Source organism: Clupea harengus, chromosome 14 (genome assembly GCF_900700415.2).
Source record: "Clupea harengus chromosome 14, Ch_v2.0.2, whole genome shotgun sequence".
NCBI lineage: Eukaryota > Metazoa > Chordata > Actinopteri > Clupeiformes > Clupeidae > Clupea > Clupea harengus.
Window position 1 is genome coordinate 20,891,798 of NC_045165.1, and position 13,373 is coordinate 20,905,170.

Genomic DNA, 13,373 nt, shown 5'->3' on the forward strand with positions numbered 1-13,373 from the left:
CCGCCAGCTCTCCAGTGACATCACAACTGTTCTGAAAAGTGCCACTGTGAAAAATCATGGACACAGTTGCCATTGGCGAACTTTATACAAAAAAAAACATCTTATATTTACCTGTGATATTACCCTCCTCTTTGTGATCCACTGTTGTGGTTTGTTCGAAACATGCACAAAGGAACAGAGCCTGTAGATGATGGCAATCAAAAGAAAACATGCGAGGGAGAGGCAAAATACCACTGCTGCCATTCTTTATCAAACCCACTTTATACTAGAAGGCAGCATAGACCTCCACTGAGGCCAAACGCACTACGGCCATCTCGCAATGTTATAGAAAGTGGAAATAAATGAATTAAATAAATAAATAACAATTAAAATACATTGCACTTGGTGCCCATGATGAAATCAGGTCAGTTCATTCAGGGACAGTCATTGCACTGTGTCCGTGCCTTTGAAGGGCTCGGACCAAGAGATGTTGGTGAGCCTGCACGTGCACCAAACCCTGACATGGACATAGTAAAATAATGCTCTGGATGCAGACAAGTGTTACAAGACCATGGCCAGATTTGACCCCGCCCTGCAAAACACCAACGAAGGAAAACAATACTAAACACTCCCTTGTCACTATTCACAATAAGTGGATGTGCCCGGCAATGTGCATCTGTATCTGTCCACCCCCCCCCCCCCCCCCCCCCACACACACACACACACACACACACACACAAAAAAAGCCCAGGGTTATCTGCCTGAATAATTTCTTGATCCTTCCATCATCTAAGAAACATGACACCATGGCAGGCAGTGTCAGTTAGTGTATCCACTGCCTTACAGACTTGACACCCTCAAGCGCTGATTGGGATGGTAAAAGAAAAAAAAAAACATGTCTTGTGCAACACTAGACTCATCTAGAACTCAAGTGACCTGGGATGACCTGATGTCCCTCCCAGCTGTTCTGTGCACAGACACAACCAGATTGAGAAAGAGCAGGACAGCAGGTGTCCCAGGCGACTACTTCAATTCTGTAGCACGTAGGGCAATGCAACAGAGACTCTGAGATTTGAGGAATGTCATTCACCCCAGACAGACCCCAAGTCTCTTAGTGACCGTTGTCCGGGACCTTCTGGAACGTCAGGAATTTAAGGACATTAGGACAAATTTGTAATTTTGTGATCGCTTCGAGCCTTGGCCTTGGATGAAACATTTTATTCAAAATAAAATTTGATGAGACTAGTCCAGAGAAGGATCAAAAGACCAAAGTATACAGTACAGAAACAAGTTAACTGACCTAAGTTACAATCCATCTGCTTTCCAGCAGTCATTCTATTCCTCTATTTTACAAATCTCACAGAAGGGAGTTGGGAGGTGATTAGGAGAGACAGAAACAAACAATCCGACAATGGGGGTGAGTGCGAGGAATGCGAGATTAGCACGACAACGATTACTGGATTACTGGGCTGTGGGTGAAATTAACTCCCCAGATCCACTTAACACCTCGGATTAAAATCAACCCATGGGGCTTTGTACAGATTCTTCCATTAATGGCTTTTGTAGCGTTTGGCAAGTCAGATCAGTTCATTGATGGTACATAAAGGCATGGCAGAAGTGTGGGCTCTGTCGCAGTCAATTACGCCTATTTTAGGAAGTTAATTGGCTACTGTGTGAATCCTGGGTCCGGCTGATACCGGAAGAGCAGGATTTGGCCAACCAGCGATGAGAATGATTGTAATACACGTCATAAATTGACTATTAAAGACAACGAAAGTCTCACTTTGCATGATTTTAGTATTGAAAATGTCTTACATAAATAAGAATAAATAATAAATACATTACATAAATGTCTTACATTAAATAATTCTTACATTGTATACAGTACATTAAATACTGACCAATTTTCATCAGGTGCATTGTATGGTATAATTACTTATGTAATATACAACATTTAAGTGACATTGCACAATGAGTTCACATGCACAAATATTAAATTGGCCACAAATATACCCATTTATATGGAACTTTGCAAGGGCACTCCTCCAGTTTGCACTCATATTCAACCTTTGCAGCTTGTACATGGCTCAAATTGTCCAAAAATGTAAAGAACAGCTGAAAGGAATATTTGAAATCCATTGCACAAGTCTTAGCACACATACACAAAACGGGGCTTTTTTGGGGTTTTCCTGACTAGCGGGACAACTCTGGCAAGGTTATAAATAAGCTCATTCTTCCAACCGGACTGGACCAATGCTGGCCAAAGTCTCCTTCCTCCCTCCTGCCTAACTCTGTCTGCCAAAAGAACCATCAATCACATGCAGGAAAGGGTGGCGCCTCGCCCAGGGACATAATTAGTTTATGTATGCCTTCGACATCTTGGCACCCCTTGACTATAACATCTAATATTTCCTTTGAAGAAAAAAAAAGGTTATGAAGACAGGATGCTAAATATCCCCTCTGTTGGAATCCTCAATATACAAACAGAAGGAAGCCAGACAAGACAATACTAATCTACTACTGCCATGGCTACACTTGCTATTTATAAATCTGTTATTTTTTTAACCTTTGGTGAACTCCCTGGAGTAAAGCACCTGTCTCTCTCTCTCAATCTTCCTCTTCATTTCTTCTTTGTGTCGATGCAAGAAGTGGCTTAGACCTCTATTCTCCCACTTCTACGTCCCCTTACTGCAAGCAGACAATGTAACAGGGTCTTAAAAGTGAAGGCTCAAGCTGGTATGCATCTCACTTCCCTTCCTGGCCTGCTGACAAACACCCAGGAAGAGAGGTCATGCACAGGTTCCGGGGTTGGCAGGAAACCTCACCTAACCACATCCTCTCCGGTGACAGCCATGACTGCCAGGGGCACAGAGGGACACTTTTATTTCGCCCCGTTTCTTGAGTGAAATTGCAGAAGGTCTTGACAAGATGTACGGCCATTTGTGACAAATAAAGTCAATTTGTTTTGCAAGGCTCGTCTGCAATTACAAGCATTTGTTTCAGGTGTGTGTGCTCCCGGTGGAGATGAAAGAGGTTCTGAGATGCTGCCTGCCAGCTCCTTCACACTGACGAGGTGTGAATGTGTATTTATGAGTGGATATGGGTGTTCGTGATTTACAAAACAGAAGGCAAGAAGCACATCTTCTACTATCTCAATTGAACTGTTAATTGTTTTGCTCTACAACTTGATGGGAATTAATAATATAGTCAACACCTCCCAAATGCAAAGCTTCTGATTCCCTTACTGTCCCTCTCAAGTTCAGGATCTATTACCACCATCTCTGTTTCTATAATGCTGGAGGAGTATAATCTGCCTTGGTGACATTTACGTGAGGCACTGGTGAGGAAGTGGTGCCCAAGTGGAAATAGGGGTCGGAAGGCCACTGCAGACGAAGGATGTGAAACTCATTTCCAATGGATCTTCTCTTCCCTTTTGGCACTCTCATAGTCGTGGGAGAGAATGTGAAGACCTCACTCAATCAGATCACAAAATGTACTTGTACAGTGTACAAAATGTAACGCACAATTGGCTGATACGTGATAACAACGGCAAAAGAATTAAACTGACCTTGAGAACATTTTTCCCCATTGATGAACCTAAACTGAAATTTTGGGCACCACCAAAAACAATTCCCTGCATCCTCCTCTGCTGGTGTTGTGTGTGTGTGTGTGTGTGTGTGGGGCATTGATTTCTACTTCATTCTGCATTAGCTAAATTCCTACTACACAGCACCTGCATATGATCAGCTGCTGCTTTCCACTGGGTCACACACAATCCATCACATCACTGTAGGACAAGAACAACATCAACATCTCATGCACAGGCCTTTATCTCTTACTGTGAGTGATATGAGCCGCTGTTTGTGTGCGTGTTAGCTGTAATCCTCCATTACACAGTGTTCGCCAATGCCTTCATTTCACATCTAGCATTATGGGAAGTGATATCATCATTCCAGTCAGTAGTTCTAAACGTCAAGGGAAAAATCAATGCTAGTGATAAACATGAGACAAGTGCAAGCCTTTGCTTTCAGACAACATCATCACTTATTCATGAGGTTTCTGGGAATGTGAGCTACGCGCTACATTGATCAGAACCGCTGCTGATCTGCCGTGCCTGACAACTACATTTAAAGCATGATGGTGAATTCCATGAGTGTCTATGAGGGAGAAAACTGAAGCATTAAAAGGTTTCAACAGTTGCAACAGTTAGGATTTTCCCCATTCGATTCTTGATTTGTTCCCCTGTGGAGTCCTATGCCCGAGGCATGAAATCTGCTCTACATTCAATTGAGTAAATCAAACGAGCACAGGCTCATAGGAGGCAGCAAACCAGCGAGAGATCGGGCATCCTGCTCCTGGCCAGCTGCCCAACCACCGGGTCATGCCGTAAACGAAAGGGTGGGGTGCGGCCAGCAAAAATACACAGAGAATTCCTTCCTTCCGTTTTGCTGTGAATCTAGAGGGGAGCATATCACGCCCCATGACCACCTCCACAAGTCCACTGCTGCTCCAGCTCCTGGACAAAACATGCCCATATTTAGTCATTCTGCAACGCTTAGTCTGATCCCAAAGCTGGACTTGAAACTTGACTGGTCAGGGCTTTTTCTCCCTAAATAAATATATTTTTTTTAAAAAGCACTGGCTTAACAGAAACAAACACACACAGACAGAAAAAAATGGTTGTTTGGTGCAAGCCTTTAGCCACAAGCACAAGAGGTAACACGAAAGGTTTCTGTTTAAAAAGAAGCTGGTCAAAAAAATCCACATAAAACTGGTTGTAGAAGCCAGCTTTCAGCATGCCAGGCATAGGTATTTCCCCACAGTATTAAGGCAGACATGTGAATGTGAATTAAAAAGGAAACACTCAAAGAGCACAACCTCTCCACACACTAACAGCAGGTGAGTAATACTGACTATGGTGACAGTCAACAGTACATTGTGTTTATCTGTAGAATGGGATATTTAGAAAGCAAACAACTTCCAACACCCATGCATGCCTAGTCATCTGGGATCAGGTGTTTCTTTTTATTCCTAAAAACAATTAGGTATGGGCATAAACCCCAAGAGTAGGGTAAGCTATGTCCTGCTTTGTAACAATGTACTATTACACCAAGACCTAAAAGTAGGTCTTTTAAAGTAATGCAGCTGTGGAATTTGTGTAACGGTATGTCAAAACATTTTGAAGTGCAAACTGTGTGCTGCAAATTTTTATTTTAATAACTCTACTTCCACGATGATAAGGCCAAATAAAGAAATTGCAAATGGGCATTTTCAGCTTTGCCACAAGGTTTCCGACATACAGTCCAACCGCAAGCGAGCTGAAGGTTAATCTCACAAACAGTTGTTTAAATAACGACTAATTCCGACCAAATTATTTTGTCTTATTTTAACAGAATAAATATACATTACTATTTGTTAAATGTATAGTGTCAAACTGTTGCAACCTATTGCATAAGTGCACCAATTAATCCTTATTTCTTTTATATTTCAAGCTTGTTTTTAGCGTAGACTACTTTACTGATTCAAAAAAGGTTCAATCGGCCAAGAGCAAGTCCGCTAACGGCATGGTTTAAGCACAACAAGTCTTTTACTGGATACTTACTTTCCAGCAGCAGGTCTGAGAAAACATTTGATTGTCAAGGTCAGATAAAGTTATCAGTCCCAGCCAGACAAGGAATTTTGTGGAAAGAATGTTAGCCATACCAACAGCATTTTTTTCCTGACAGAAGAGATAGTACACACATTGAACTTTTTTTTTAAGCAATCAATCTATCAATCTACACTTTCACAAACCTTGCTCCCTGCCAGCTGTAAAGCCAGTAAATCACACTTGCCAAACTACAAAATGAGACCTTTCCATGAATTTCCATCTTATAACTACCTGCAGGTAAGTACAGAGCATTTAAATAAGTTATACTGCTATGCACAGTTGGTGCCAGGGAAATTGCTTAACACACATTCTATGTCCACCTACTCTTGCCTCCTGCCAAATGCCCACAATGCTCAGGTCAAACAATAGAGCTCATAGGCCAGGGGGATGTCTTTAAAAGGCTAAGTGGAAAACCTGGTAATAAGACCGACTGGAAATTTCAGAGAGGGGCTCCAAAGAGGAAGGCAGTACGAAAGAGGAGAAGTAAAAAAACAAAAACAAAAACAATAAGGAGAGCTATGCACAGGCCAGCTCTGGGCTCAAAGTAAGAGCAAATAGATGTTCTTAAATGTGCAACACTCGTGTCACTCCGGCCAGACACAGACCGAGGGAAGAGGAACTCCAAGAAGAGACAAAAAGGAAAAACATGGAGGACCTGGAAAAAGGACAACAACAAAACCAAAAGCACGACAGAGAGACCATCAGAGAGACCATCAGAGAGACCATCAGAGAGACCATCAGAGAAATATCTCAGAGAGAAGAGTATGGTCCATGGTAGGTGCGGTCAGCATCCCTCCTCAGGGCCGTCTACATTTGTGCTGCACATGTGCTGGACCAGCGAAGGAACGGCTCGCTTTCAGCTTAGAGCACAGACAAAAACAAACAAACACAAAGCTTTCAGCTGGGGGAGAAAGGCCAGGCGGACGGTTGGTGGGAGGCACTCCTGATGTAGGTCGATGACTTAACTCCATCCGAGGCTCTCTCAGAGATTAATAACTTATTTTGCATGACTGGTGTGGCCAGTGCTTTTCTCCCACGTCTCATCTCCCTTGCAGCGAAAGGAAAAAAAAAAAAGAAAAAGAACCCTTTGAGCGGCACAACTTTGCCTTTGCAGAAGCTTTTAGTCGGCTAATAAGATTAATTAGACGGCTCTGATGTTTGCTTAAAAGGCCCCGAGTCCTGTGGGGCAGCGAGCTGCTGACATGGGGCATTAGGGCTGCCCCTGACATCAGTCATCAGGACACGCAGACAGGGAGTGGGAGAGCAAGGCAGACCTGCTGCGGCTCAGATGGGACTGAGAAATGTTTGATGAAGACTAGGCTGGTGCCACAGTGAAGTGAAGTGAAGAAGTGTAGTATGTAGTGCATATTAAATGGACTCTCTTCAGAGGGAGGGAGGAAGGGGGGGAGAGGGAGAGAGGGCGAGAGAGAGAGAGAGAGAGAGAGAGAGAGAGATCTTTGACCAGAGGGGGGACATGTGACAGACAGGAGAAATGGTTTGACAGGGAAAGAGCACAAATTTGAGAGAATGACCTCTGACCTATCTGGCGCTCCAGGTCGGCAGCCTCGTCTGGCGTGGCTCTGGGCAGGACTCCTGGGTCGCTGAAGCTGGTCCTTAGTAACGTGCCCATCACAAAGCCGAAGAGCACGCCGCCCATCACAGGGATGGCCGGAGTGAGGTGGGACGACAGGAACGGGCAGCTGCAGAGAGAAGAAAAGAGACAGAGCGAGACAAAGTGAGATTATGTTCACTCCATGACCGAACAAAGTATGCAAGGTCAAAAACAAATGAGATGCCAGGTTATAAATTACAGTGGGGCAAGTAAACAGTGATCAGCAGTGCATAAAATGTTTGTTTTTTTTGTGTGGTGATTTTAGGCTGGAACAAGAAAAACATGCTGTGTGTCACATGATCCTGGTCCACACAAGACAGTACATAAATGCTACACACAAAGGAGGAACAACTACATTACATGTAGCAGTACACAAGGCTAATGCACTGTGCAGGCAGCCATATGTGCCTTCTGTGAAGGAGGGAGATCCCTTGGGCCCAGAGGGGAATCCCCTGGCCTGCTGGCCCATGTCATTTGACATAATCTCATCACGCCGGGAGATAATTTCCTGGTAATCCTGTTATTCCTGATCACACAGGTGCTGATACGAGTAATCCCATTAGTCCATATACTGACGGCCTCTCCATTGCTCTCCTTGCATCGGAATCCATCTCTGTGTTGATGCTCCTACACGGAGTGTGTGTGTGTATAAGATCAGCATCCGCGGCGGTGTCTCAGTAATTCCACTACTGGTCACCATCCCCTCTCTGCCTCATTAGTGTGGCTTTCCTATGCTCATGGCATTTAAAACATGTCGCACTGGGCACTAATGAGCACAGACATACTGATGGATCAAAGATCTGCTACTGTATTGTAAAAGCAGATTTCAGGGAAAGACAGCACTTTCCACCACACTCTCTGTCATATCTCCAAGCAGATGAGGTAATTTGAAGCCAAGTAGTTGGTCTTACTTCCTTAACATAGGTGTGTAGAGACGACAAGCTTGGAATATTTGTATCCAAGGCAACTACTACAATTTCTGTTATAACAGAACTACCTAAAAACAGCTTATCCCTTCAAATGAATGCACTGTTACCTGCTAGCTACAATAATCACAGTAGTGGAAAAGACTTTCAAAATCACACAACTTTGATGGAGCAGCGATGGTGACTGTGTAAAAGGCACTAAAAGTGGAAATTCACCCAGTGCAGGGGGAGTGAGCGAGCGTAAGAGTGTGTGAGTGTGTGTGAGTGTGTGTGTGTGTGTGAGAAGCACAGAGTGTTCCATTATTCTATTATAATACGTTTCAGCATCTCCATATGGCTATGGTAAGACAAACAGCCATTAGCGCACACTTTCGCTGAGCCTGTTTTATTGATTCCCATTTCCCATTCAGTGTCACCACAGCATGACAACCGGCCACATGGCCACTCCGAAAGCTGAGACAGCCGTCACGTCAGCCTCACTGACAGGCCTAGAGGGATAGGGGTAGAGGAGTCTTAAACAGAGATGAGATTAAATGGTTGTCCAGAGCTAAACGCAACACTAAAGATTAGCCAAATTTTTTTAGTTAATTTGTTCTCATTACTTGGCCAAACTAGTTGCTTTGTCGACAGCAAAGGAGATTTAAAGTGACTTAGAAATTATGAGAAAAGCATCTCCATATCTCCATTAAAAAGGTCTTGCAGCTTCATCTCTCCAGATGGCAACACCTTGGGAGGATTTCCATATACCATCAACAATGGTGTAGGGGGGGGGAGAGAGAGAGAGAGAGAGAGAGAGAGAGAGAGAGAGAGAGAGAGAGAGAGAGAGCGAGAGGCAGAAAGAGAGAGAAGGAGAGACACACACACCCCACCGGTCTATAATAGGGAGGTTGGTCAGACTTTGGCACTATGGCATGTAATGTGAATCCAAAAACTGGGGTTTGAGAGGTGAAGACTCTATCCAGCCGAAGTCCTCACTGCTGACACAGGCAGCAGGCAAAACAGATCAGAGGGGGAGGCAAGATGCGGCAGAGGAAGAGAGGAATATACCTTCACATGTCCCTGTGGGCAGCGCCAAGCCCTGCCGGGAGCCGGAGCCCTTTGGCACGGTGAGTGACATATGCAGGACCTGCTGCTGGCCCTCCCCTGCCTTCCGCCTGCGTGCATGCGAGGGTGGGAGGGAGGATCAGGTAGCAACTCTGGGCACAGCCGTGGTTTCCGGCATGCGCTGCCCGTTACGTCAGCGGAGCCGGTGCCAGGTGGGGTGCCAGTGGAATCACCCTGGCAGGGACATAAGGGTGGCATGCGGGGGACTAATGAGAGTGGCGGAAATCAACAGGCAGCTGGTGGCTATTTATTTACACATGCACGCGCTGGTCAAAACAGGTTGGATGGCAAAGGTGAGGTGGAAGCTGAAATTCAGAGCTTAAGAGAAGAGTTTGGAGTTTGGTGGCAAGAATTGTGTAAACTGACAGCTACTGACAGATAATAAAGAGGTAGAGAATAAATTAGTGAGTTAAAGAGATGGAGATGGATCTGTTAACCTAAAAGAGTATGTGTGTGTGAGACAGTGAGCAAAACAGAGGAGTGATTACCATTTGAAGCTTGCTGGTTTGGACTGCTACTAAAACAAGCAGGGAGTTTGGGAACCCCACCTGTGATGGAGCACTGGGGATGTGGGGACGGCTAACAGAACAGTACAGGATGACCCTCACACACACACACAAAATGAATTGGGATAATTAACTTAAAGTAACACTATACAACAAATTTGACCCTTTTTGAGGTATAGATTTATAGGCAACTCGTTTTGGTAGCATCCTCAAATTCATTTTGAAAGCATATAGTCATGTGAAGGACAGATAAACACCTGTGTCTTTCCCACCAGGATGTGCCCTATGTAGTTCTGTGTTCCGGGCTGGAACACCCTGCAAAAATGGAAGAAAAGCTTTCACAGCATGACATTGCCAGCTATACTGCCAAAAGACACCAGTTAGTGTGTTGGCAAGCTTCTATCAGTGTCAACTGGGCTGTTGGTGGCAAGGTATTTGCACGCCTTTTAGGTAGTTAGCTTGCTAGTTTTGGAACAGAACTCCTTATTGCTGCTTTAAGAGAGTATGCTTCATGTGTAAGTTCTAGATTGAGCCATGGGTTGTTAGGCCATTGTTTTTCTAAGGCTTGTCTGATGTGTTTACATCAATACCATATATCTATAAAGCAAAAAGTACAAGTAGTACAAACAAAATGTTCCACTTGGGGTGTAGTGGGATTAAGGTTGAAAAATAGACCTATGCTTTTAGGCAGGGAGGTGCCTTTTCTTTGAACCACTTTGGTAGGAGCCTTGGAATTGGCCTTCCCATGAGAGTCTGGATACCAGGAGTTAAGTGTATCCAAGCCAGACTCTGTGTAATCCATTAGAGCGGTCTAAACCTCCCAGGAGAGCCTGCCGGACGCCCCTGTGGGACGCAACTGTGCACCCTGACCTATCCCACACTTTCGCCAACATAACATCTCTGATGGCGTTTTCACAAAACAAAAATGCCATTTCAGGATGTCTTAAAAACAATAGCCTGTGGCACACTCACAAGACTTTCAACTGCACGCTAGCTTTACTTGTTGGAATGCCGTCTTAAACTGTGCCCCAAAGTTATACTCTGATTCCTGAGTTGTGGCCCAGCTGGCAGAGTGCCAGAGGACTGACTCCTTGGCCAATTTTCCAAAATATGACTGCAGTGGCGACGGTGGTCATAAAACCAACATGAGCCCGATTCACACGATAACTCACCATGACTCAATCGCCGCACAAAAGGACTGGGCAGTGGGCACTGCTCTGTGAGCGAAAGAGAGGAACAGCCTGAGCAACAGTATCCTATGTGAGTAGACACAGACTAAGCTAAATGCTGCTAGCACTCGGAAAAAGATGTTACAGTAGGACAAAGGGGAAACAAGCTTCATGCCAGTTGCTGAAAGATGGTAAGAGGGCAAAAATACATTACTATACAGCACTGACGGCAAGTAACAAAAGTGTCACATTTGCATGCCAATAGGCTTATTTCACCTAAATAGTAAAAGCAACCCCAAAACCTGCAATAGGATTTCTACCCAGTCTGACTGATTACTACTACTGCCCCGTAAGGTCGGTGTGACTGCAAGACTGCCATTTCCAAGAACAGAGGAGAAATCAATGTCCAAAGGCATTAGTGGATCTATCTGCCTGTTCCATCTTTGCTCAACTAGACCTGTTTGGTCGAAGTGTAAGTGGACATTACATAAGGTAATGAGAGATTGCACAAGAGCTAACTCAGTTCTGTAATAAATACCCTCTGATGCCACTTCTGGTTGGCCTGATAAGAAAGGTCAGTTTCCTGCAGTTGGCCGTGACAAAATTACATTTTTATAAAGGAATGAAAGGAATTCAGTAGACAGTGATTGGGTCCACAGTGCACTATGCTGGTGTCACTGGTCAGCTGCACACAAGCAAGACCTAATGATAAAACCCAGACTTACAGCACTTCACTGGTGAAAAAAAACAGTTTGATCAGAAACCGTATCCCTCTGAGAGCAACAAGAGGCAGGGCGGCATTTCCACAAGATAATGAACACAGTTTAAAGGAATGCACAACAGTCCTGCTACCATGAGATTTCAACTTCCTCTAGATACAGTACAACAAGAGCCTTTTTCAGCCCATGTGACAAGCAATTAAAAGTGCTGTCCACTGGAAGCTTCACACTGTCTATTTTCGTTGCATTTGAAGATGATATAAAAAAGCACAGATGGCTTGTGAAAAAGGAGGGACGGGCATAAAGAACAGAAACATGTCCAACAAATATGGAGTGTAAAGAAGACCTGAAAAAAATGTGTAGCTATTCAAACCAAGGATGACAACATGAAAAAAAAGTCTTCTTTTTCGTCATGGCTGAGTCTATCCTGTTTCCAAGCCTGCCCAATTCACAATCTCTTATAATTGCTGCCTTCCGTCCCCTTGCTATGAAATACTAAACAAGAGGGCTCAGAATTAAATGTAGACTTTGGAAGGTTTGTGTCGCCATAGAAACACAAGCCATCCACTGTGGCTGACATGGTACATTTAGAGCAAGATGGTTGCCTTGGTAACAACCACAGGAGTGTGTTAACTGGTGAGCTGACAATGATGAGGGGCATAAACAAGGCTCATTCTTTAAAGAGTTTTCATGTATTTTTCCCATCCTTACATTGTCAGGCCACAGTCTATGAAGTCCACCACTAATGTTGGGATTGTAGCGACAAACAAGATGGGAGCAATTACTTTTCTGGCACAGTCTTACAAGTGGTTTGACAGAGGAATACAAACATCAGGTAAGGTTTCATCTGTACACTTAGCTGTGAACGCAGTCTCAGTTTTCAAATACTAGTTCCAAAAACATCATCATTTCTAGTGGAGAAAACTACAAAGAGCACCAATATAAAAAAGACAATTACTTCCAAACTTGAGTCAAAGACAATCATTACATTTCAACACATGCAGGGATTCTCATCCAGACAAAGACTGCGTCGTATTTTGCTAAATGAATGACAAAGGACGTCTCACAAGCCAATAACAGTCAGGTATGATGAGTGCACAGCATGACAGACGTCAGCCTCTGAGGAAGGCTAGAATAAGCAATTAAAATCACCTCAATTTCTACATTCTCAGACACCTCATTTTGATGACAACCACAGGCTTGGCAATCAAGTGCAGCCATCAAGCAGGACACAGCAGGGGGTAGAGAAGACAGGTTCCACATCAAAACCTGAAGCCCAAGAAAGGAAATGAAAAGTTTCTCTCTGGAGGGAGAAAACCTCAAACCAATTGCAGCTTATTTTTTCCCTCCCATCATTTCCACAACAGCCCTTACGATCAATGAAGTTGAAACTGTGATGCACAACCGAAAGACCACAGACAGGACACCACAAGGCCCCATTCCGAAATAAGTCATCCTGGAAGGAAACAATGAATAGTTGTGTTGCGTCCCCAAGGCAGGGCCATTGCGTTGACAAGGTAACAGTGGGTCATCATAGGGTCAGCATGTCCAGATGTCCTAAATAGGACACTGAGAGAGTTGAGATGGACAAAGGGGCCAACAGTGGGAGAGACAATGCCAGCCCTGGCACAGCTCTACGACTTTGTTTAACTGAGGAGCAAACATGCATGTTTTCAATTACAAGAACGAAGAATCCCGGAGCCACAAA

At 44.2% G+C, this 13,373-nt stretch overlaps 1 protein-coding gene across 2 annotated transcripts in view; it reads right to left on the reverse strand.

The window, feature by feature from the left end:
• The window catches only part of LOC105897223 (palmitoyltransferase ZDHHC14), a 51,920-nt gene that overhangs the window by 24,584 nt on the left and 13,963 nt on the right, over positions 1–13,373 (reverse strand). For both annotated transcript variants that reach the window (XM_031579871.2, XM_012824132.3), the window contains exon 3: positions 7,169–7,329. In XM_031579871.2, the coding sequence (XP_031435731.1) occupies positions 7,169–7,329 (161 nt within the window). The remainder of the gene's footprint in view (positions 1–7,168; positions 7,330–13,373) is intronic.